General features: G+C 38.0%; 1 protein-coding gene across 1 annotated transcript in view; it reads left to right on the top strand.

The window, feature by feature from the left end:
- Positions 1-6356: 6356 nt before the first annotated feature.
- LOC145775112 (ryanodine receptor 2-like) overlaps positions 6357-27229 on the top strand; it is an 82683-nt gene continuing 61810 nt past the window's right edge. The window contains exons 1-18 of the mRNA XM_082586321.1: positions 6357-6401; positions 8030-8143; positions 11682-11771; positions 12152-12214; positions 12851-12928; positions 13626-13704; positions 15383-15495; positions 15759-15955; positions 21055-21188; positions 21398-21495; positions 22512-22631; positions 22942-22986; positions 23067-23188; positions 23672-23872; positions 24217-24470; positions 25322-25440; positions 25780-25913; positions 26649-26890. Coding sequence (XP_082442447.1) covers positions 6357-6401; positions 8030-8143; positions 11682-11771; positions 12152-12214; positions 12851-12928; positions 13626-13704; positions 15383-15495; positions 15759-15955; positions 21055-21188; positions 21398-21495; positions 22512-22631; positions 22942-22986; positions 23067-23188; positions 23672-23872; positions 24217-24470; positions 25322-25440; positions 25780-25913; positions 26649-26890 — 2248 coding nt within the window. The remainder of the gene's footprint in view (positions 6402-8029; positions 8144-11681; positions 11772-12151; positions 12215-12850; positions 12929-13625; positions 13705-15382; positions 15496-15758; positions 15956-21054; positions 21189-21397; positions 21496-22511; positions 22632-22941; positions 22987-23066; positions 23189-23671; positions 23873-24216; positions 24471-25321; positions 25441-25779; positions 25914-26648; positions 26891-27229) is intronic.

The raw sequence follows: 27229 nt of genomic DNA, 5'->3' as shown, positions 1-27229 counted from the left end.
GATTTTTTTTGCTGTTCTGAATCCTCTATTTTTCTTAGTTTTAATGTTAATCAGAATTTGTAAACACGTGTTTGTGTTGTGATACAGCAATTATAGCCAAGAAATTATCTGCGACGAAACAAAAGAAGTGAAAAATTGAGTATAGCTGGCATCTAAATTTTTAGCTTGCTTTTGTTGTTTATAAGTTTAGTACAGCTGCTTGAAGCAAAACTGTAGGCTATTGTGGACCCAGGCTCACCACCAGCTTGAATAACCGGACTGTTTTTGCTGGGGGCTAGCCTATTTTTTAGTAGGCAACAGTTTCCACCGTTTGATAGGACATGTTTCAGGTCCGAGTATAAGCAACTTTAACGTTACGTTAAAATATTTTTCAAACAAAGTTTTGTTTCATTTTAACGGAAAATTCTTTTTTTTATCTTTTTTGATTTCGAGATCTCAGCAATTTGGTTTCGTTATTCGCTGAAAACAACTATGAAATGCCAATGCATGGGAATCGTAGGCTACAAGGTGGAAAGCGTCAAGAAAAAATTGTGTGGGATTGCGTAAAATCTGTTTATTTTAAGTTAAACTGACTGCTTTTATTCAAGGGTGTTTCAAACAAGACACAACCTATTTCAAAATTTTGTTTTGATAAATAAATAATATTCATTAATCGCAGGAACGGTAGAGATTTTTTATCATCTTTAACCCACTTTTTTCTGTCTCAAAGTAAAAGCAAAGCACTGCAAAGAGCATTTTTAATTGTTTTTTTTTCTAGAAAATGCAGAGGTGAGCACCCGCTACTGCTACTTAGACCAAAATAGCGCGCTGCCGCTATCAATTTACAAAAATAGCGCGCTACCGCTAATCGGACAAAAGTAGCGCGCGCTACCGCTACTTTTATCTAAAATGTCACTAGGAAACACTCTTCAAGTCCCTAGTGACGCAAAAATGACCTTGAAAACGAATGTTATCATTCGTTTACACTGTCATTTTAACGTCGTTATAGAAAACACATTCTAAGGGAAATTTATTGTTACGCATCTTTCAAAAACACGAGCATTTCAATATGAGTCACTAGGTCCTGCCCGCTTTGGCTTAAGAACATCTTTTCCAACAAAGAAAAGTATCTCCACGGCAGCACTGGAAGGAATGGGGGTGTTGTATTTAATGAACAGACGTTTTAACTCGGTATTCAAAAAGCTCAAGAACTTGCTTCTGTCCGAAAAAAGGCGTTCACAATTGGTGCCTCCTTCTGCACCGACGTTTCACGGGATGGCGCCAACACACCAAAAAATTCATCTTCGGAGAATCGGAGTCGTGACTCGTGACTGGTGTTGGTGTCACTCTTCTCGGTATCAACCTGGCATGATCTCCCGCAACAGTCGACGCAACGACGGAAACTTTGCAACCAAACCGATTGTACAGCTGCTTGACCACGCCAATGTTGCCTAAAAAACGAGTATTTTTTCATTTTAAATTAAAAAGTAGTGGGAGTGCGACTGAAAAAAAGTAGCGCCTCTCCCGCTACCGTTACTTTGGAAAAATAGCGCCGCTACTGCAGCCGCTACTCCAACTAAAAAATAGCGCCGCTACCGCTACTTTTACCAAAAAAGTAGCTCGCTACTACCCACCTCTGATAAAATGTAATCTTAACGTAATTCAAATGAAAAACGTCTTCGTAGGCCTACTCCACGATTTAAATTTCTTATTTGCATTAACTAACAAATTTTTAACAAAAAAAAAAACAAGTACCGGTACGCTAATGTTCGCAGGGCCGGATTTAGCCGATGGGGGGCCCGGGGCACTTTTAGATCGGGGGGCCCCGTGCAAAAAATTTTTTTGCGCCTACAGCGCGAAAAACCGTCTCTACGTTTACAGTAGCATCAGTCCAGTACTGCACAGCATTTTGCAGAAACTTTAAAGGCCAAAAGGAAAAAAATAACACAAAATCACATTTTTTCCACATAGGGGGGCCCTTCAAAAGTCGGGGGGCCCGGGGCAACTGCCCCCTCTGCCCCCCCTAAATCCGGGCTTGAATGTTCGTCAAGCTTTATCGACCATCTTGTAGCACTAATCATCAGCACAATGACAAATGTAGTGACCTGTCATCGGCCTACTTTCGTTTCAGCAGAGGACTAAATGTTGGTTACGATTAGAATAATCTCATGAAATTTAATTTGGTGAAAGATAGAGATGCAAAACCTATTTTCTCGCAAAGATGGCACTAAAACTGCTGATTCCATTTTCAACACCTTTCCAATGCGAAACAGCATTTTCAACATTAGACTTACTTGCTATCAAAGCAAAAGCTCGAAACACGTTAGTTAGATGTTATGCATGATGTAAAGGTCGCGTTGTGTGAAACACAACCTAACATAGAAGAACTGATAACACCCAAGCAGTTGCCCCATCTCATTGACGAGTGAATTTCTAATTGCATGTAACAAATAAATGATTAGGCTATTTACCATTTTTTGTGCGAATGTGCCTGATTTTATGGTGGGCCGTGAGTCATTAAAAAAATTGCAAGGGGACCATTTAACAATTTTTTAAAAAAAGTTTGAAACCACTGCGTTATGCATCGGTGCTTTGAAAGTAACTACTGTAACTTGGCACCGGTACTTAGCAGCATAAATATTTCAAAAGTAGGATACATAATTACTTTAGCGGTCGCTTACTCGGAAGGCTACCTGCAGTGTTTAATTTCATCAAAATAAAAAAGTTTAAATCTCATTGATTCAACGTCTGCAATCAATACTAAAACGACCACCTTTACTGTCTTCGGGTGACCGATGTAAAATCACAGACCGATAACGGTTTGACTAAGGGTTTAGGGAGCAATTTTTCCCACCCTCAAAAAAAGGTACGTTAAATGGGATTTCATGAATGTTTGGCTGCATGCAGTAGCTATATTGTTAAACAAACTTTTTATTTTAAATACTATGTTAAAATGTTTGCCCCTTCTACAGTTTTTTTTCCTACCCTAAAATTTTCTTTTTAGCCAAGTCGCTGGCATTTCAAATACTGTATTAAAGTGTTTGCCTCAACAGTTTTTTGTCTTTCCAATTTTTTTTCTAGCTACGTCACTGGCATGACTTTTCAAGCTTAAAGCTCGAAAACTTTTGTTGGTCTATTTTCTTGGTGCATGTTTATTTAAAAACTGTTCTTTGGATTTAAAGATTAAATTTGATGTAATGAACGTTGTTCGTACAACAGAACAGAACAAATTAGCTGAGTAAGGTGATAACAAGACGTCTGGCAAATTGACCAAAAGCTTTCTCGTATTTAGAGCTCTAACTGCATATTGTGTGTGCATGTTTTCTCAACTTAATGTTGGATAACGCTGAAATGATGCTCCAAAGTTTCAAATTCGATTTATGACGTTGATTGATGGCAACAGCTGTGCCATCACGTGACTTTGGAATGGCTGATTTTCGTCAGAGTTATCTCTCTTTCAGATCGTGCTTTGACATGTTGCGACTTTCCACCTTCACTGGCCGTGGCACTACTTATCCAGCAAATAAGGTATTGTGACATTGATTCAACGTCTGCAAGTGCTGAATCAAAGTGAAAGTGGTTGATTTGCTAGCTGGATAAAAGATTGTACCAGGGGTGAAATACACGGCCATTACGCGTCTACTGTTGACATTGTTTGGCAAAAAATCTTTAGTTTTGACGCATAACGTGAGCAATTGGGGCACAAACTCCAAAGTTAAACATCAATCTTTGCGCATTGATATTTCGATCAATCTTGATTGAATACCATATGTACTAAACGTTAGTCAGGAGTTTAAAAATTAAACTTTTAAGATTTTTAAACTGAATATTTTCTCTATGGTTTTACTTCTGTAAAATTAAGAAATACGGTATAATAAAATTTATCCCACACAAATTGCATTTACGGGTCAAATAGTTTTTCACGGTGCATTCTTTGACTCTCAGATCCATAGTTAGACCACACTGTTCAAGAGTAAATTAACGTTCAATGGATGAAAGATGTTTAATAACGCATTCTTAATGTCACTGTGTCAGTTGTAACTTTACGGTTAAAAACGAGAAATGATCAAAGTTCTTAGGTAAACATATTATTCACATGTATATTGACTGCCAGGCTAATCTTTTTGACATGGTATTGTTGATGTCTCACTAAATGTCGATTTCCAACCTCTATCATATGTTTGATGTAATTGCTTTTAAATCGTCATTATGACGCATTTTAAACAGACGTATTTCAATCGTCTGGCTTGACTACAAGAAAAGAAAATAGACATCCTGACAACCTCAAGCCTTCTTTTCAAGTCAGCGTAACCGACGGACAATCAAGCGATGAGGCTGGCAAGAGCTGAATCTTAGAAGCAAGCAAGTGTTCAGTTCGAGTAAGAAAGCTGTTGTACTGTTAAAATACAGTCACTGCACTATTTTACTGAAATAGCGAGCAGTTTGCAAAAACAACAATAGCTGATGTACACAGCAGTCTGCATAGTAAAAATTTTCAAACCTAAATAGTTGGAAGCGTAAATCATTTGCCGGTGAGTAAAAAGGTAGTGATGTAAAAGGTAGCTTTATTCACCGAAGGGTACTTTTCCGGTCACATTTTTTTTTTTTTTTTTTTTGTTTTTGTTTGATTATCTTTATCCTGCATTGCGGGAAAGCGGACTTGAGCGCTATGCATCGGTGTACGCCTTCCGACGTACACCTGACCCACGCTGCAGCCGACTGCAATGTCTGTTTCCGGTTGTCTACTCTATTTATGACTTAAATTTGGTACTACCCATTACTCGAAATCGATCACTGGGTAGAGGCAATTATCGTAAAGTTTCTTGCCCAAAGAAACAACAGCAAGTGCGGGTGGCTGGAGTCGAACATGCAGGCTCTCGACTGCGAGCCCAACGCGCTAACCACTCGGCCACTGCTGCCGACAAACAAGACGTCTGGCAAACAAGACGTCTGGCAAGACGTCATGTTATTACATGAGCAAACAGTTTTTTTTTTTTTGAAATAGTTTAATGTTGCAAAGAGAAGCTTATTTGAAATTGCTCCTAACAGTCCTAACAGTGGCATAAATAAAGGTTGGTGCAGGGGCTAAGCTGGCTATGAAAAGGACCCACTGACCATGTGTTGTTTTTACTACAAAATCTCACTCTTTTTTAACATTGATTAAACATCAGATTACAGTGGAGTGGATCAGTGGAAAGAATTCATTTGCTAGACAGTTTCGTATGAATTGATCTGAAATCAAACCAAGGAGCTATTTTCTATTATAAATTAGTAGATGAAAAACTAAACGTTCAAGCAGATATTAAAAAATGTAATTCGTGCTCAACAGAAGTGTTCATGACGTAGAAAAGGACGTCATCATGAGACATACCGAAAGTGCGAATTGGTTAAATTTGACGCTTTATTGACATTATTGTATGGGTAGTTATGCAGATTAGTATCCTTGCTCAGCAGCAGATCCAGGAGACACTTGAATCGCTGGAAAATATTATTTCCTGTATAAATAAGGTTGTAAATGACTAAAGTTGTAAAATGCAAATCGATCCATAACCCCGGATAGCACAAAAATACTTTATCTGGGTTTCGTGATGATGTTCAGTTAAAATTTCATAAATTTTCCCAATAAGCCCATAGTCTGTATTTTATGCCAAAACTGATAAGAAACAAACGAGGGATCAAGCCACACAGTATTTAGTCAGGTTCACCATGGATCAATACATTGCTGGAACATGCGATGCAAACAAGTCAAGAAGCAGCAAGCGGCTTAAAGTCAAACGATTTTGTGAATTTATTGGCAAAGATTAAACGCTTATGCTACAGGCTCCAACGACTGCGTCTGATTGATTAACTTGGCACCGTGCGCCACTTTATCCCAAGCCGTACAAGGTTAAATGATTTCGGAGCTGGTGTGGCCTACAAGTCTTCGCCCTGGTAAAAAAAAAGTACCATGACGTCATAGACAGGAATTGACCAACCTTATTTTACCTTCACACACTTCAACTAAAGTGTCTTGGTCGATTCCTGTCTATGACGTCATGTTATTTCTACCAAGGCGGAAACTTGTACAAAAGCTCCATGACTTAGCCTGTCATCTATCGTTGTCTGAGCGAGAAATTGGAACATTGCTTTATATCACTACAATCAATTGCTGTTAGAATCTATCAAGATGATATTGAGTGTTTTGTCTGTTCCAGCAATTTTCCTTACAGGCAGTTTTCTAGGGCGTTGTTGCGCAAGGTATTGTAGGTTGTTTGTCAGGCTGTCGTTTTAGTAATGTAGCGCTGATGTAGACAGAATGTAAAGACTACTCTGTGATATTATTTCCATCCAGTTTTGAAAAGACATACAACTAACAAGAAGGATAAACAACTAACAAGATGGCGGGTGGAGCTGAAGAAGATGAAATTCACTACCTGCGAACGGTAAACAGCAGCATGTGCTTATTTCTAGCAAAATCCGCTTTCTTACTATGTCCAAGGACGTTAAATCAATGTGTAAAGGGCGAATTTTGTAGGCTAGCTATGTTTTCACTGTTCAGTGATGGCGTGTCAGAACAACATGTACACGTTTTTGTTCTTTGCTTCGTTATTCATATGTCTTTTTATTCTTTACGTGTACGGCTGTAGCCTATGCTCAAAAAAGTGCTAGATAGGTTACGTAATGTTCCAAATCGCTAATGCAGCCTACAGTGAAAGAAGCGCTTGACCGCAAAGCCTCATTAATGCCTCATTTCTGCAATTTTAGTCCCTTCAAAAATTATATAAAAAATTGCTGTAAAGAAAAACCATAGCAAACAGTTACTTCTTCGATGGCTTCTTTCTGGCCAAGCTGAGCAGCTGGCTGAAACGCCATTGACGAAAAATATTTTTGTTTATAAATCTAAAAAAAAAGAGAATATTTCCAATTTATGTGATCTAGTGGATAGTTAGGAATGTTACTTGGATGCAACAATATAATAACAAAATACATGTTGTCGTTTCTACAGCTTGTTGATGAATGAAATGTGGTATGTTGCCTCAGGTTAACATCTGACGTTTAAGGGTAGAAGTGGATGACTGTCAGAGAAAGCTGACACATAGCGAACCTAAACACCAACATATTTTGTTGATATTGTTTTGCATTCGGAAGGTATTTCAAAATGCAAGATAAACTTCAGTTACAATTGCAACCAAATATACAACATAAGTGCGCCGCCTTCTTATGCATAAAGGATCATGAGCAGCTTGTTCTTCGCTTTCGCAACTTCGCTTTCGCAAGCAATTGATGAGAAGAGCGAGGTGCAGCTGATGCATTGTTCCGGTATTCATGGTAAAATTTAAAAGGGGTTGTGACAGTGGCATAGCCAGGAATTTTGAAAGGGGGGAAGGTTGACGACCGACGGACGAAGCAGTGTATTTAAAACCCAAAAACCCGGGTTTCTCCGGGTTTCTCCGGGTTTTTGTTACTCAAATACCCGCAACCCGGGTTTTGAAATTTCGTCCGAAATTGGAAACACTATATGGGATGCAGACAGTAGCCTTGATGTAAGACACTGGAAGGAAAAATGTAAGTGGCTGAAATGAAAATATTGCGATGGTCTCTAAGGTTGACAAAGGGGGAACGGGTAAAGATAAATTATCAAAAAACGACTGCATGTCGGAGAGATGAACAATAAGCTGAGAGAGACACGTTTTAGATGGTTGACAACATACGGAGAGATGAAGTTAATTTCGTAAGAGAAATGAAACTATTAGAAGTTGGAAAGCGAAAGCGAAAAAGGCGGAAAAGACAATGGGGAGACTGTGGCAAAAGACATTGAAACAGTATAAGTGAAAGAAGAGGTTGCTGACATAGTGTTGTAGCCGAGGAAGACAATCTGCACCGGACACGACGGACTTGAAATGGGAATAAAACCCAAGAAGAAGACAAACTTCTTACTACTCAGATTATCTTGTTGTTAATTTTTAGAAACCAATTTTATTAGGTAAAGGTTAAAGAAGGTTGATCATTGTTTTTTTGTTTTTTTGTTCTGATACTGAGTACTATTTCCTCCTTTTATTTTTATAATCAGGATGACGAGATTTTTCTGCAGTGCATCACACCGCAGCAACAATGCAAAGTCTGCTTGGCCGCCGAAGGCTTCGGCAACAGGCTGTGTTACGTGGAACATACCTCTGATAACAGGGTAAGTTGAAATGTTTTCATTACTGACAGCACAATTATTGTAGATCTTTTCTTTTAGCGCTGTTTCCGCTAAGCTATGGTGAGGATTATCACTGTCCGCTACGATTGATCTTGATCGTCCGCCCCGTTAGCTCAGTGGTTAAGCGCCCGACTCAAGATTACGCGGCGCTGGTTCAGCTCCTGGAGTGTGCGCTTGAACAACGCATTTCAGATCTGCTCTCCATTCAGCGGCATCTAACGGATGAAACAATTTCCCAGTATTTCAACTATCGGAAACTTGACTCTGTCAATTTCGGTATCCGGCTCTGCGTCAAGAGCCTCTGGAACAGTGGTTCTCAAACTTTTAAAAAAAATTTGTGTAACGGTCCCCTTGCAATTTTTTTAATGACTTGCGGTCCACCAAAAAATTAGTCAAATTCTCAGAAAAACGGTTACTCATTCGTTTGTTACAAGCAATTAGAAATTCACACGTCAATGAGATTGGGGCAGCTGCTTAGCTGTTATCAGTCAATCTATGTTAGATTACGTTTTGCATAATGCCACTTTTATATCATACATCACATTCAACCTGATTCGAGGTTTTGTTTTGATAGCAAGTAGTGTTAAAAATGCTGTTTCACATTCATAAGTTGTTGGAAATGGAATCAGCAGTTTTAGTGCCATATTCGCGATATCAGGTTAAGACTGCGACATTTCAACTCAAACGTCACGGCAGCACATCTCACAGAAACTACGTTTTGCACCCCTCATCATTCACCAAATCAATGAACTGTTTATTAATTGCAGTAGGCTAAGTTGTCTTTCGGTGGCGGATTGCCAACATTAGTTCCAAACAGGTTAAGGAAACAGCCGAGCCTACTTTAAACATAGCCGTAGGCGTGGGAGAATAAACATTTTAGAGGTGCTAAAAAACTTTGTCCAAATCGTGTCTTTACAAATATACTTTTAAAAACGCTACATTCTTTCAATTTCCTGCAGATACTGAAGCGAAGCTTAACATTCTGTTCTTAACATTCTGCCCAGATTTCAATACAACATGCAACATTGTCCAAATTTGATGACAATGCATTTTACATCTATTTTCTCAATAAACTGGATGTATTTGCCTAAATTAGCGACTATTTTGTGTAACAGGGGAGCAGCCGCTTTTCTGCACCTCCTTCTCCTACAACAATGCGTTTGAAGATCTTGTAGGTTGGGAAAGTAATGGCAAATTTACTCTACAATCATGAACAAGCAGAGGCTGTCCACTGGACGCGTAAAGACAGCTTGTAGACTAGGCCACGGTGCCAAACAGTGTCATAGGCTGCTGTTAGGTGGATAAAACAGCCCCCGCTTTCTTTTTTGCCGAGAAGCTCTTCTCAATATCTTAAGTTAGTAGTGTGACTTGGTCTACAGTTGACTTCCGGTGTCGGAAACCAACTTGTTCTTTGGGAAACAGTGGGTCAATTATTGGTTCGACACGGGCGTAGATCAGTCTCTCAAGGATCTTGAAAGGGATGCAGAGCAAGGAAATGGGGCGATTTGCATCGTCTAGTGGTTTGTTTGGCTTAATGGCTTAGGGATTGTGACGACCAGAGATCTTCTCCATACTTTAGGAATCTTGAGGCGGCACAGGCAGGACGACAGGAAATTGTATAACCAGGACTTTAGAACATAACCAGCGTGCATGATAAGCTCTGGACATATCCTACCTGGACCAGAGGCCTTACCTAGTTTTAGGTGCTTGAGGGCAGCATTGAATTCGCTCCGTGAGAAGGAGCTAGAAATGCTCTCCTAGTCTGGTGTGTTGATCTTCCAAAGCTTTGTCACTTCTTTGGTAACAAACCGATCGGAGATATGGTTACACGGCTTATATATCCCATTTTTTATTACCTGCGATGCGATCTTATTAGCAGGAATGGGACATTGTCGGGGTGATTGTCTTGGTCGTCCGTAAGGTTATTGAGTGTGCTCTACGCTGTACGGCTTGAGTGCGAGAGATTGGATGGTCTCTGTCCAGCGTTCTTTTTTTTTGCATCGAGTCATTCCAGAAGAGCCTTGGCGGCTGAGGGTGTTGTTTGACCATCTGAAGAGCTAACAAAAGATTGGTAGAGGCGCTCGCACTCTGCATCCCTAACACGGAGTGCAGTTACTTCTACGACCGCAGCACACTCTGAAAATGTGATAATGGCAATGCTTGCGGATGACACCAGAAAAGTTCGAGAAAATGCAGTCATGGCAATATTGAAAATTCGCAATGGGGCAAATATTGGTGATAGATCCGTTCGGAAGTTTGTTGTTCCAACGATAAATTATGAGGCCAACCATTATTCGACATCACCGTATATTTATGTTATGAACCTATCTTCACAACCACAATTACATCTGATTACATCATCTCATATCGTGAAAGCAAAATAGAAGTGAAAAGCTATCCAAACCACTCCCAATCAGTAGAAAGAATTGTGAAAATGGTGACTGATGCATCGTACAAAGTGTGTGGGTTTGATAGAAGACATGGATTCATCCGTGCTGGTATAGCTTCCAGGAATCTGATTCCTGCTGCAGATACAAAAGCGCACTACAGCCAAGCACATTTGTAGATACTGTTAACACTAAAATCAAGTGCTAGTATATTTGTGTTACAATTGAATTAGTGACTGTTGAATCCAATTGATTTTGCATTGCTGTCATTTTATATTCCCAAAACTGATTTTAAAATGCAATGGTATTCGATTTTTGAAAAAAATTGCATGTTTTTGCAAAAAAAATTAAAGCAATCGAATCTCAAAACCTAAACAAAACTTGTATTAGAAGCTAGTCCAAGTCATTATTAGTGCAATGTAAAATAGTATATTGAACATAGCCAAAAAAAGTGTCTTTAAAGTTCTATTTTCATAAGCATATGTTTTGCATATTTTTCGAAAAAGGCAGAATTTTCAACCCAAAAAGTGGGTAGGTTCCCAAGGTCAAAATTTCCTCAAATTCGGTTTCTGGTCGTTTTATGTTGTTCCACAAGAAATATCAAAGAGACAAAGCAAAATTTTTGGTTCACCCCACCCTACTGTCCAGTGACTACAGCTCAATCTGTCGTAATGAAAAGAAAAAAAGGCGATATTCTGCTGCAAGAATATAGAAATATAAAGTTTGCTGGCTTGGATATTGTAATCACATCAAAATTTCATTTAAGAAAAACTCACAGCTTTTTTTTGAAAGTGCTTGGCGGTCCTATAATATTGCTTCGCGGACCTGGACCGCGGACTCCACTTTGAGAACCACTGCTCTAGAAGTATGCGAAGTTACCAGGAATAATCTATCAAGGTGTTTCCAGGCTTTATTAGTCCAATGATAAAAGTTCAAAACCAACCATCCATCGTCCTTTTCTGACATTCTCATCGTACATGCTGGGGTTGTAGCCCAAGAAACGAAACTAAAACATCAAATTTTATGCAAAAACGAAGTTTTAAAGCATTTTTGTGCTGAAACTCGTAAGCCGAAATAGGTCTAACTTCTAGAAAGCTGCTTGGATGTGATAATATTTTTCAAAATTTTGACAGGATGTTGCGACTGATACTTCTCGTTGTGTGTTTGTTTTGCATCAAGCACTTTCAGTCAGAGCTTTGCAAGAACTACTTGGAAATGAAGAGGTATGTATATGGCCAACTCATGTGGTTTTGCTTGGTGCTAATGCTATGATACAAAAAAAATAGATGCAACGTACCACTGTCACACAATCATATTTTAACAGGTTTCACAGTAACAGTGGAAATGAGCTGATGTTACTAAGTTTACATCTTGTGCTTGCACAAAAAGTTTTAAAGTTGGCAAACAGTAAAAGTTTGGTCGTACTGTGTGTGCTTGCTACTCTTTTCAAATACAGTTCGCGATATTGAACCGCCTAAGATAGGCTGTGCTTGCAACATACAGTTTCTGATAGTTAGTGACACTCGTGTGGCATTCGCTGTCACGGACATTCTTTACCATGCTTTTACTAAAAGTCCTCATCTCGTCTCAAACCGCTCGATAGGGTTACGATGATTGGGAGGACGATCCAGATGCTAAAGTAGCTACTTTAACCTCAGAAGAACAGGCAAGAGTTTTCCGACGCATGTTTGACAATGCCGTTACGCACGAGTGGCGATTGTGTATTAGTTTTGAGTTGTGTTAGAAAAATACAAGTATGGAGCAAGAAAATGATTTTTTGTTGTTGATTTTATCTTTGCGTGCACTTTGCATAAGCTATACACAGTATTTTATTACATTGGTTTGTTTGCATACCTTTGAGATACAAGTTGATCTTTGTTCAAAGATTTCAAGATGTTGTGTTTTATATTGACAAGTGTGTTTCTTAGTATAATAGCCCAAACAGCAAATTAACCGTTTTTACATTGATTTAACGTCTACAGACTTTGAATCAATGTAAAAAACGGTTGATTTTCTGTCCGGGTAAGCAACTAGGCAATAGGCATAGGCTCATAATGTGCATTTTACACAACTCTGCGCCCATCGCAGACACGCATTGTTTCGGTACTTTGCAAATTGGGGAGACGGAAAGTAGCAGGCGAACTCCTGTGTGGTATTGGTATTGATGTTATTGCACCTGCTTTTTCATATCTTCTTTCTACGACAAACAGTTCTTAGGGAAATACAAGCCGCCATGACATGCAGACAATTGACTATAGCCTAGCCTACGTTGAAATCGTTTTAAAATATGTGATACTTGCAGACGAATTGTGGAGCTTCACACAGCCGTACTTTGCTATACGGAAATGCCATTCAGTTACAGCATGCTCTCAGCGGAATGGTGAGATTATATTTTCCCAACTATTTTTACACCCGTCGTCAGTAATTTTTAATTTGAATCATATAAGTTCAATGCACGTAATCTGAAAAAACGAGTATTAAAATCCACTTTTATTTAGTACTTTTGCATGTAATCTGGTAAAAGGTGGAGCTAACATGTAGCGGAAACAGCTAAAAGATTTAGTGTGCGGTGAATGGGAAATCTATTCCTAAGGGGAATCTTTATCAGTCACGCGGTCTCGTTCAATCAACACGAGAGTCTCAATTGACCTTGACGTGATGACTGAATTCTATTTCAAGTTTCTCTTATCTTAATCTAAAGCCTGTTACGGATTGCTTGTTTCTGATTTTGTTCTTCTTGCCTTATGGTGCTTTCACGGAATCCAGAGAAATTGGATTTCGATTTTTGTGACACTGTTGATAATTTTTGTGCAGTAGTTGTTTCCAACTACTTTCCGACCAACCTTTTTTCATAAAGCGCAGATAAAAGCTGTGAAATCAACAATGCATCTCTAATATTGCCTGCAAAGAATTGTAATAATTAACTTGTTCTTCATGAAACATTTCATGGAAATCAGTCATGGAACTGCAGTGTGGAAACGTGGTTTGCCATATAATTAGCCAACAGTGCATAATTAACCTTACCAACATATTCATTCATCTGAATTTGGTTTCATATCTACATGTTTTTTCATCAGTTTCTTGTCTGCATGACGACATCAAGTTCTGCTTCGGACAAGCTAGCATTTGACGTCGGTCTTAGCGATGATGATTCAGGTTAGATAATTATGTTACTATGTTTAACGTGATCTAGATTGTGTTCTTGTATAAGTTTTCATATAACTGTGTTTTCATCTGCCGATTTGATGTCTTGTACAAGGCATAGGCTACAGTGATTATAACTGTGTTTCCTTATCGGTGGTTGCATACCGAATGGTACAATGATTTTAAAGTTTTTTTTCAATTTGCCTGTGTTGAACTAAACTTCCTATCTCCAGACTTTATCATACTTTACATTATTATCAAAAGTTATCGTTAAATTTTCCTTGTCATTTACTACTCTACAACATGCGATATCTGTGCGATACAGATTGCTGCATACTGCCAAACTGCAACAATTCGAAGGTCTGGTAGCAGTATTAACTGACACTTCCAATACAACGCTTAATAAGCAAGCTTAAGTTTCCCGTTCAGTTAATTCTATCTACTCTATTATTGCATTGTTTGTTTGTTTGTTTGTTTATCTTTATCCTGCATTGCGGGAAAGCGGACTTGAGCGCTATGCATCGGTGTACGCCTACCGACATACACCTGACCCACGCTGCAGCCGACGGCAATGTCAGTTTCCGGTTGTCTACTCTACTTATGACTTAAATTTGGTACTACCCATTACTCGAAATCGATCACTAGGTAGAGGCAATTATCGTTAAGTTTCTTGCCCAGAGAAACAACAGCAAGTGCGGGTGGCTGGAGTCGAACATGCAGGCTCTCGACTGCGAGCCCAACGCGCTAACCACTCGGCCACGGCTGCCTGATGATAACGTCTTGTGTTCTCCACATCCAAACTTCTTCCAGCATCGCACAATACATTTCAAAAACATTTGCGGGTAAAACTAGTCCACAAGATGGGAAAGCTGGTATGCGCTGGTTTATAGTTTAACATGACAAGAGAAAAGAACCTCCACCAGAGTAAAGACGGGTCTGTGGCACGAAGCAGCTAAATCTGTTTTCTGGATTTTGCTTTGCTTCGTTACCACAAACCTTTCTGATGGAACACAAGGGTCGACTTTCCTTCAGAAGCTCCCACTCTCGCATCAGGCAACGTCGACCTACGGGTGTGTGGACTAGTCGGGTCTACTACTATTCGGTGAGTCCGATTCGGTGAGTCTGATTCGGTGAGTTTCTAACCTCTAACCCCTAATCCTAACCCCAAACCCCTAACCCTAAAACGGCAATGATGATTAGGCTACGGTACCCGATAATTTAAAAAAAAAAATTGAAAAATCCTCCGTTAAGGGATCGGACTCACCGAATCGGACGCACCGAATCGGACTCACCGAATCGGACTCACCGCATCGGACTCACCGAAACGGGCCATTCCGGGACTAGTCACCCTCCCCCCCAGACTTTCCGCCTTAAGAGGAAACAGATGTTGCGGCGATGTAAAGTCGATCAAATTTTGCTAAATTCATGATTTTGAAAGCGATGGAATAATTTGTTGTTTCCAAACCAGCAAGAAATGAATGGTAATCGGTAAATATCCATACAGAAAATATCTCCTCTCTCGAAAAATAAGAATATTTTCTAATCGGGATATTTCGGTATGAATATGTCTGTATGGATATTTTCCTTATGGGTTTTTACCTAAATTCGAAATGAATTGTCAGTACTCGACCTGCAATGCTACAGGTGTCTAAAAAACTATTATAATTATATAACCGTGTTGATATTCCAGGCGAAGATTGTTGGTGGACTGTTCATCCGACGTCTAAGCAAAGATCTGAAGGAGAGAAAGTTCGAGTCGGAGACGATTTGATTCTCATCAACATCTCCACTGAAAGATATCTTGTAGGTTTTGTTTTTTGACAAGTAGAAATACAATAATTACTCCTTGATTGATTCGACGCACAGCACAAATTGTTTTAGTGACTTTTTGGCACTGCAATCCTAGTAACATACTTAAAATGTAACTGAAGTTTAGAAATTTTGACATCAATGCATTACAAGGAATTAATGTTAAATGGAACGCTTACTAGTTTACACTTAGCATAGGCAGTAGGCCCGTTATCAGAAGAAGCACCTGACACACATGTTTTGTATTTCTTATGCAGCATCTCTCGAGCAATAATGATGAAGTCAATGTCTTGGCATCCTTCCAGCAAACCATGTGGATGGTGGGACCTGTGGCTTGTGGAGGAATAAAAAAGCAAGGTTATGTAACAGGGGGAGACACACTCCGCATCTTCCACGGTCACATGGATGATTGCTTGACTACTCCTCAAACAGAAGACAAACAACAAATGATGCGGTATTGTTTCAATATGGACGACGTTGCTTTAGAAGATTTATTTATCAGTGTTCGAATATGTTTTCGGAAAAAAGGTCTTTAGAATAGCTTTGAACCAGCAGCCTACTTTGCTAAATGGATTTTCAGTGTTGCCAGATAAGTTTTCGATTACTTTAATATATAATATTGTTAAAGCACAAATTTTAAAAGTAAATTAAATTTTCAGAAGATAATTACTATAAAAACCTTGAAAAAATTTGCAGCTGATGACTTTAGCTATTCCCGCAAAAATTTCTTTTAAAGTTGAGTTTTAGCTGCAATACATTGTTTTTTAGAGGCCTTGAATCACTAACGTTGGTTGGTTTTGAATCTTTATCCTCGGACTGACAAAGCCTTGGTAGGTTATTCCTGGTAGTTTCGCATACTTTGTAGCATAGCTTGTCGAGGCTCTTGACGCAGGGCCAGTTACCGAGATTGACAGAGTGAAGTTTCCGATTGTTGAAGTCTTGTTGCCGGGGAATTATTCCATCTATTAAGTTCCGCTAAATGGAGTAGCAGTCCTTAGAATGCGCTGCTCAAGCGCACACCCCGAGAGTCGAACCAGCGCCGCGTGATCTTGAAGCTCCTTTACGGAGTCACGCGCTAACCAACTGAGCTATCGGGGCGGACATTGTAGTGACTTATGAAGTTGACCGTGCAAATTTTCTTTCAATTTGAAAATAAAATGTCAATTCCATTGGTTTGAATCTCAATCTAGGTTTGTTTTTGTATTGCGCTATTTAACTTACACCTTTAACATTCAACCATCCCCACCTGGTTTGTTTATGGCATTCTTATTTCATTGGGGCATGTGTACCGGTAATGACATCGGTACCTGCAGCTGAAATAAGAAGGTGATTGCATGGCCCACTGCAGATAAGGCCAGATTTGTCACATTTTGAAGGATTTTATTAACAGGCTGACTCAAATTGTCTTAAACATTGCAGTTTCTACAACTAAAGTTCTTTCAGAAAATATTGTAAGAGGGTAACAAACATTTCCTTTATTAGTAATAAGTATTTAAAGCTTTGCACGATATCGTGAGCTTTCTTTGAGTTGATTGATACTTTATTAATCTTCATAAATGCCAACTGCAATACGAAATGAAACCTTTATCAGAAGTAGTTTTCTCCAAACCATCAACATTAACGTAAACGGAGAAAATAAACATTTTCTACAATTCAGTAGATTGTTTCTGATCTTTACTCAATGCACATTATAAAAAAATACGTCTTGGCAGGGCCATTGAGTGCATAATTGGGCCCGGTACCAAGCCAAACTCCGGGTCCCCTCAAAGTTTCAATTGGCAATGCACAAATAAATATACGTACGACCTGAATTTCTCTTTCACAAGTTTACTTTTTCTGCATAATTAGTGCAAACTATTATTTATCACATAGGTCCTCACAACAAGTACGGTGTGTGGAAGAAATAACATACATAAAATAATAACCGTTTTAAATACGTTTGCCTGCAGAAATGACAAACTTTAGAAAACATCCTGAATACTTGGTGCAAAATAACATACGTCTTTCTGTAGCATACACACAACATGACTACAAAAATAATTGCCAATGCAGCAGCCAAAAGAAAGACCATGAAATTGTAATGATAAATGTTTATCAGGGGTGTAGTCAGGGGGCGAACAAAGAGAGCAATTGCCTCCCCTCGAAATATTTTAAAGTAACATTTCACACTCTATTACAGGATCATTTGACAAAGTTTTACTATCGATTTTGGCTGAAACAATGGCAATTTTAAGATATATTTTAAAATATTTTTCTGGAGGAGGACCCCAGTGAGTGCTCCACCTTCGATGAAACTCGTTGCCACTCCAGGCTCACTCACATATGAAAAAATACTTATTTGCCACCCCTGAAATTTTGTGCTGGCTGCACCCCTGATATTATATTTCATAGCCTACGTAAAATTTCAAGATTAATACTCGACCTTGCTTCACACCATCACATACACCAAAGGTATGAGAATTATGGTATCCCTACTTTACAATCATACATTATTTTGCATAAAAATACAAGAATTGAACAAATCGGATCATTGAACAAGCTTTGAAAACTTTACTTAGTCAAATTCATTTGAACAGTCTAAACATATAGTACAGTAAATAAGTGTAGGCAATGGGTTTAGCAAAATGCAAGATAGTTAACCTATTGATTTAAAAAAATACACTTACAGAAGTTGAAGCCAAACTGATTATCAGTCATACATAAAAAGACTCTAGTTATGAAAAACAAAATCCTTGAAAATTGTTGAATGTCATGTTGGCAAATGTGTATGGGCTATCACAATAACTACTGTTGTCTTTGTTGCTTTTCACAGCATGTACAATTTCAGAATACATGCAATAATTAGGTGCATGTCCAAGATACATTGAAGAAATGACTAGAAAAAAGTAACATACAAAAATCATAAGATGGATTAATACTCTCAGTTGTGGTACCCAGCTGATTAATTAATACCAATTTTTTAACACATTGTTTTGAACATATCTACAACGCAAAGGTACAAAAACCAACAAAGGTATATATCACGTTCCTATCTTGTAGAAGGGTTTGGATACAATGCATCATTGTTCATCACGAAGAGCACTTCTTAGTCTTACAGCATTTTTATAACAAAAGTAGAACACTCCTAATGCAGTAAGCTACATACTCACCATGGCACTGAGGTTTAACACCAAGGTCTACTGAAATCTGTACAATGTACATGCCAACAATACCAGCTCCACCAGTCACTCTAACTCCATCAACAGATAACGAGAGAGGTGAACAGGTGGTAGACAAAAACTTTCTAATTACTTTTATGTTCATACTTGTCACTTAAATACTTTTGTAGTAAGTATTAATTCTTTCAACTTTGTCTTGTTTTGAAGTTGTTCTTGAACTCTTTGTGTTTTTGCTTCTTGTTTTTATATGGCAAAGCTTCTTTATTAATGAAGTAAAACCTGGTCAAATGCTGAGTCATTTTCAAACCACTGATATTTTATTAAGAAATTGGAATGCCTTTCTACCACCAGAAAGTGGTCCATCACCATGAATATGCTTGAAAGCAACTTCATTCCTTTGTTCAACATTACACAACTGAACTTTCCCTTCTATTTTTCTGTTCTTTTTTTGATGAATGAACTTTCCACGAAAGGACACAATCATTTAAATACAAAATTATAACTTTCAAAAATGTTTGTAATGGCCCTGATTAACTGTAACAGCAAAAATTCTGCATCTAAATGGTGATTGCTATGAACTACGAATAAAACTAGATAAAAGTTTTCGCTAAGCACCTTGGTATAACGAGGAGTTTTAAAAGTACCCCACTTTTGAGACGATGTTTCAGCCTAACACTTACCAGCAAAAAATAAACTTGTTGCTTTACAGGATGTTCACAAACGAGTTTAATTAAAAAAGCAATGGCATTTAAAAAAGTTTTTTCTAGTAGACTCACTTTTTTAACATATCCATCATGTATTTTTGTTTTTAAAAACACAGCTCCTAAATGTCAAAAAGCTGTTTATGGTAAATATAACACAGTGGTACTTTGTTGGCTATTGTTGCCTCAAAAGTGTTTTAGCTTGTAAAAACATTAATGATTTTGTTAGATTTGTTTCAATGTTAATATTATGTTAAGATTAACTTGATTGAGCAGTCTTTGACCCATTGTAGATTTAAAAGCATTTCTAACTCCTTCAATCCTATTTATTTCCAGTAGATTTAGTCTAAGTCTAAATTACCATAGTCCAAGTCTAAGTTACCATGTTGTACCAGTATATCGCGATTTCGGGTATTGAACCATTTTCAGTGTCACACAACTCCATAACCAGCACATTAAAATTTACAGCAGTTCAGTTTACAAAAAGGCTAAATAAAAATGACTGTGGCTATCATTCCCATACAAGGGTTGCCAGACATGAAATTCTGCCCAATTTTGAGAAAATACTGTAGCCTACGTTAAATTGCCCACTCCATTTTTTTTTTATAAAGTGTAGCACACTGCAAAAACTTAATCCACATACAGTCAAGTTACTACAATTTTTCATGCATATTACAAAGTATTTGACTTGCGATAACTTGAAAAGATCCAGTGTCTAAATATGCCGTACTTGGAGCAAAACTAAAGTTCTTGATTTTTTATTATTACAGTGCAGTGTTAAACACTTGTCATGCAGCCACTTAAAAAATGTGGGCATAAAAAGATCTGGGGGCTTGATTTAATTCTTTCAATTCTGATCACTTTCACAAAAGCATGGCTAATAAAACCTACTGAGAGACTGTCATTTTGAATAAACCATGCCATAATAGCAACCACAAAATGACTGCAATGATGAATGATGAGTTTTTTCATGATGAAATCAGCACCTGTCAGTTAGGCAATTAGGCATACTTTAAAGCTTGGAAAAACTTAAAAGGTATAGTTTTTGCATAGTCAAAATAAAACAGTCATACTTGTTTGACATATCATTGAGCTATGTTAGCTCAAGCAGTAGACACTAGACAAGGCACTCTAACAGCTGCAAGGTATTACGGTATCTGTTAAACATACCCAAAGATTAAATTGGTGAATGCCTAACCTATTCTGGTATACCTATGCCTGTTGAACTGCCCAGGTACTTTTCAGTTTTAACTATCAACTAAGCAGCTTCAAAAAGAAAACAGACCCATCACCGGTGGTTTGAACTGCTGGACTTGGCTGGGTTGCATTGATCAAAAGTCTCACCAAATAGCCAGTTGAGTATGTGGGAGTGGCAAATAAATCATGTTTAGTTAACTCTAGTTAAAATAACAATAACACATGAACTTTTTATCAATCAACTGCTTTTAACTTTTTTTTAGCAATCGCTATCTTTTCGAGTATCCTGCCACATTTTGCCAGCAACTCAGACTGTTAATGTTTCAAAGAAAAATGTGACAAATCAGGCCAGACACTAGAGGGGGCCATGGTGATTGTTATAGCCAAAGCTAAAGCATTTGAACTACAAACGTGCCAGAAAACATAAAATTTACATCGTTTTTGCTTTGAGTGAATTACTGCTTTGTCAGAGGTAACATTTTTAATTTGATTTGCAGCTCCATCATATATGAATCTGGAGCAGCCGGGAATTATGCCAAGTCACTGTGGAGGTTGGAGTTGCTTCACATCAAGTGGTTCGGCGCTCACGTGACCTGGGGATACCCCTTCCGCTTACGTCATATTACTACAGGTATATAAGTACCATGAGCAAGAGTTCTTGCGATGTAAGTTCGCTTACGTCATATTACTTACGTCGCTTACGTCATATTACTACAGGTACCATATAATTACCATGAGCAAGAGTTCGTGCGATGTAAGTTCGTACTCGATTAACTTGTCAAGAATGGTTTTGTGCCAATAACAACATTCAAACCGACTGACTGCTCTGTTTCTTTGCAGGGCTTTACCTCTGTATGTTGGATGACAGAAGTTTGGTGCTGATGGGAATAGATGCAGCCACTTACGCATCGTCTGCCTTTTGTTGGCAACCTTCTAAGGTGATTGATTGTGATCAAGTTTTAATTATTTAGGATATATACAACTTTATTATGTGAAAGTACTGAAATAATTATAATGCTATAACTCAAATGCTTCTGCAAAGTCAGATTAATTATTAACATAGCGGTCTACAGTAGGCTATATACTAGATTGGAGGTACTTCATTTGATCAGATTATTAGATCATTAAAGATCGCCATGATCTTTACCTTGTCTCACCATTTGAGCTACGCTTCTTCTGCATGTCGCCCAACTGCATTTTGTTTGACATTTTAACCAAGCACCTCGTATTATTATGGGTAAATTATATTTATTGATTTTTTTTTTGTCGTAAGTAATCTGGCTAATGAATGATAAACGCATGTGCAAGTTTAATCAATATTTTGGAATTTCTCAATTTTCGGCACTGAAATGCGTATAATGGTAATACAGTTACTTTTTATCGTAAGTGCTCATTTGACGATGTTAATAATATGAAATATATGGAACATCTAGCAATTAACGAATATGAGCTTACTGCACTTCTCTCTAACATGACGTTTAACATAGAAAAGTGGTACATCCGTTCAAAAGCAAAAGATAGCCTGTGCAATATATTTGGGTGATGGAAGAAACTTTGCTGGTACTATTGTTTGCACCATGCCAAAGTGATGCTTTGTAGCAACTGAAATATCATTAGCCGATGTGAGGATATTTGAAATCAATCATAATTAACTAAATTAAGTCATAAGCAATAAAGTGCTTCTGAAGTCTTTTAACCTCCGATATGGCTTCTCGATGTTAGGAGAATTGCAGAATGCAGATCATACATTTCTTAAAGGAATATTTCTATTTGAATAAGAGTACTGATGAAGCCATCCTTTGTGGCGGCGAAAGTTCTACATTTTTTTCGTTTAACCAAACCTGATTGTTTTTATTTAATGAATAAATTATTATGAGATTTACGTTGAATTTACATTTGAAATAGTAGCGTTAATGTACATCAAATGAACAATTTTCAACTTGGTCTTGTTTAGGACAAAGTTGATTCAATACTCGAGCAGGAAGTTGAAGGGATGAGCAGTTCAGAAATTAAATACGGAGATTCCTTGTGTTATTTGCAACACGTTTCCAGTGGACTCTGGGTTACTTACTTGGTAAGAATATTAGATTGGTGTCAACTCAAGGCCTTTAATCTTTCTAGTGAAGTACCGGTTGTGTATTTAGTTGTTTGCATTATGTCTCGAAGAACTGGTATAATGTAATTTGCACAAGGTCTTTGTAAGGAAAAGCTGTTTTTGACAATGTGAATGGGATATTTTGACATAAGACAAAACAATAATAAGCACGCTTGGAAAACAGAAAATTAAAAAAAAATTATGAGGTCAATATAGTGATAACATAGTTAGCTAGCAACACACAGCACATTAGCTTACGTATTTTTGAATTTATTTATTTTCCATGTAGAATGTTGACACTAAAGCCGGACGCATTGGCCCTAAAGAACGAAAGGTATGTTATTGAAGGTTGGTCTAGCTTTTCAGCGGAATAATAACCCAGTGCTTTCCCATGACGTGCTCGATCTATTGCAGGCCATCTTACATTCTGAAGGTCACATGGATGACGGACTCACTGTGTCACGTGCCCAGTATGTCGAATCCAGGACCGCTATTGTGATTAGAAGAACTGGTCAAATTTTCTGCAACTTTATAGCGTAAGAATAGCTTTGCAGTTTTTATGTTTTAACTTCTTTCTTAGCCAACAAAATCCGTCTTGTTAACATTGGTTTAAATCCTACGGACGTTATATGACGGATTTTGTTATCTGGGTTGGTTTTAGTATCAAGTGAAAATGATAAAAGATTTAAGAAAAGTTTTATACAGTAAAAGTTTTAGGTTTAGTAAAACTTATTTATTCACTTTTTTACAGAACAATTGTTGAAATTTATTGTCACTCCTGGGAAATTAATTTTATGGCGCAAGATGCTGTGAATTTCACAAGATGTTGCGTATCCATTTACTCGGCTGCATTGATTGAAATGTACTGTAGTTTTTTTCTGGGAATCAATTAAAGAGACTTTCGATGCTTTACATCCTGTACAAGTTTGTCAGCATCTATTTTTATCCATCTACAGTATCTTTGTATATCCTACATGCTTCGCATGACGAAATGAACAATATCATTGTGTCATCTTCAGCGCCATCAACTCAAACCAAAGCAAGAAGATGGGGCGTCGGCCTAACGTTCCAAACATTGAGGAAGTGCAGCAATGCGTGGAAGACTTGATCGAATACTTTAAAAAAAGTGAAGATTCCACCGAACAAGGAGAACGCAGCGATGATCCTTCAACCGACGAACACGAGGAGAAGCAGAACAGAGCACAGCAACTAAAGAACAGGTAAGGAACGATGCAAAGATGCAACTCGTCTGCAATTTTGCTATGAAATTGACAAAGTCGTGACTGTGAATTGTTTAGTTGCATATTTAAAAAAAATGCTTTATGATTCTGTACCATAAAACAATGCCGTTAAATGATCTGATTTTGTATGCCTAATAAAACAATTGTCAGCAGAAAACTTCTAAACACGCTAGTGTTTTGTAACCTACGAAGTATTGCAAAAATTAAAACGCAAGTATTTGCATTTTTACCAATAAATTCTGTTTCGCTAGGTCTAACAGTCTTATAGTAGGTCTATTGTTTTTTGTTTTCACTTAACCTATAACACGTGTTTGTTGTCACAGGCAAGATCTCTTTCAAGAAGAAGGTGCCATAGCCTTGATTCTTCAGTGCATTGATAAACTAAGCTCGTATGGCGATGCTGGTAACTTTGCGTCTGTCTATGGGATTGACACCGAATCGTCCTGGGAACCTCTGCTGAATTCTTTGTATGTTTTACTTGCCGCCACTGTTCGTGAGAATCGATCAAATTGCGCAAAGTTTGCGAGACACTTGGAATGGCTGGTCGGTCAGTTGGATGGGCAGCAAGCCACCTTAGGTGAGGAACTTTGTAAGAGAGTTTAGTGAACTTTAAGCAATACCAAACTCTTTGGAAGCATTGGTTGGTAAAATAGAATTGTGGATAGAAATTTAGTAAACAGTTTTATTTGATGCACCACGAACACAACAAGCTAAGTTACACCGCAGAGCTTTACTTTCATTTCAAATACCGAAGGCCATAAAAAACACTTCTGAATATTTTCTACTTTCACGGAAAATGGTCTACAATAAAGATACTGGATCTTAGAAAGAAACGTGTACGACCAAACTCGTAGGTGCTAACCTGTACGATATATTTTTCAAAATTTTATTCATTTCTTTCATTATGTGAATATTTGTCAACAACGACACCCAAAATTCAACTCAGCCAAATTCTTATCTGCCAACATTTCACTTGCTAATCCAGGAATGTTAACCATTTACCGCATGCGAATTTGTAAATTGCAGGTGGCATACAAACCAACTAAGGATTTGAGCTAAACATTCTCTCGAGAACAAATTTTTCTTCGAGAATCTTTTTTTTTTCTTTCTTGTTTTTGGTGATCTATTTCAAGCAGTCAGTTCCAGTGAGCATCGCTCAGGGAAAGATCACTGTTAGAGTTACCAGACGCAGCAGCGTTGACATGAGGGTACAGGGGGTACTTTATACCCGGAATGATTTTTAAGGGCCCGTATTCTTTCCAAAGGGGCCCGAAAACTTGAAAAAGACACCGAGTATTCTTTAGATGTAGTGCGCTTGCCTTAGAAGTGTCTGATTTGAGGCTCGGGGTTCTCATTGGTACCGGACCCAAATTATCCTCTCAGCGGCCCTGGCCAGACGTACTGTAATTTTTTTTATTTATTATGAAGGAATTCTTGAAGTTCTTGGAGCTGTTCTTGAAGACAGCCATGAAGCACTGAACATGATGAAGCCAGAACATATCCAATCTATTGTGACTCTTTTGGAAAAACATGGAAGGAATTCCAAGGTTGGATTACTGGTTTATTGAAAAAATTAAAAAAATCCCTTTACATAGCACTGAAAGGTGTTTACTGAAAGACGTAGATAGGCTAACGGCTTCCTTTTTAAATCAAAATGTTTCGTCTGCTTTAACTATATGTAAACATTACAAGACCAGTAAGTAATCGGGTTGAATCGTGACCATCTTGGTGGTAACCGTTGGACAGCAGCATTCAAACAATGACAAAAGTAACCCCTAAACAAATTCGACCGCTTTTGGTCCACCATTTTGCACTTATTGGTATACAATAAATCAAACCTGAATTATTAAGAATTACTCAAATAAAAACATATTTCAATTGTTTAGGTCCTGGAAGTTTTATGTTCTTTGTGTGTGTGCAATGGTGTTGGGGTGCGAACCAATCAGAACCTCATATGCGAGACCTTGCTTCCCGGACGAGATATACTGCTGCAGACGAGCATTGTCGAGTACATTTCAAAGTAAATATGAGAACTGCTGATTGAACGTTCTATGGCAATGAAATCTGTTTTGTGTTATTTTATGTGTTAATAATCAGTAAGTTGTTGTTAACAATTAATCAAACGTTTTTTTTCAGTTGTTACTCTGCTTTCTGGTAATCTTTGGGCATTTTATACCGCATTTGGCACCTGAAACATACTATTTTCTCCAATGCCTTTATATGGTAATAACATTAAACTGGGATTGTTATATTTTTTACTTGCCTGCTCTGAGTTTCACATGACCAACAACTTCTTGCGATAAATTCACTCACACGCAGAATATTTTAAGCTGGAGTCTAACGAACGGTCAACAGTCCATTTGATGTGTTGCTTTAAATTTAACTTCAAATGGGGCAATATTTAACTTCGTTTGGAAACGAGCATCATGAAGAAAATTTTTACTTGCCAGAAAACAGCGACGTCAAATGAAATTGACTGAAATTTCACACATGCTGTTGAAGAGCTCTTTGTTCAAAATGGTTCTTTGATGCAAAAAATTTAATTGATTTATTCTATACCAGCAGCTATACTTAACTACAAGCGAACAATAAACGGTCAATCTCGATGACCATTAGCCTACTGGATCATTGAGCTAAGGAACCACAGTTATGACCAACTCCAAAGTTTTCAAAGAACCTTTTTTTACCAACAAATGCAAGTAACTTGGACAGCAAATATTGTGGCTCTTAAACTTTAACTTTTTTTCCTTTCCAGCGTGCAGCCTAGCATGTACATGGGAGTAAGTGCCGCCTGCGCTCAGTATAAAAAGTGGTACTATGAGTTGATCGTTGAAAGTGTCGAAAAAGATTCAAACTCTCGCACCCCCCACCTGAGAGTCGGTTGGGCGAACACTGTCGGGTTTTCACCATATCCGGTTGGAGGCGACAATCACGGCGAGAACGGCGTTGGTGATGATGTGTACTCGTTTGGATTTGATGGATTACATTTGTGGAATGGTGGGTGGTTTTTCTTTAAGCCTGTTGTTTTTGACTTAGATAAAACTGAACCTCGTTGAATTAAGCAACGAAAAACATCTCGTTTTATAATGGTGAACGCTTTGCTTGTGCAGTATTATATGTTGTGATGCTGATGTGGTAGAAATGATATTAAATATGAGCTTTGCGTCAAAACGTGCTGAGAAATCAGCGTGTCCTCCCTGTCAAGATTCAGTAGCTTACGATTCATTTTCTGTAGCCTATATACGTCGCACATCTCTTCTGTGATGCTCATTTGAACTTGATCATAATCAAGACGGTTTAGCATTGATGGAAAGAAGATTAATAATTGTAGCGATT

The sequence above is a fragment of the Aplidium turbinatum genome, chromosome 1 (assembly GCF_918807975.1).
Source record: "Aplidium turbinatum chromosome 1, kaAplTurb1.1, whole genome shotgun sequence".
Lineage (NCBI taxonomy): Eukaryota > Metazoa > Chordata > Ascidiacea > Aplousobranchia > Polyclinidae > Aplidium > Aplidium turbinatum.
Note: the sequence above shows the minus strand (reverse complement) of the source record. Positions and strands in the feature narration are given on the sequence as shown.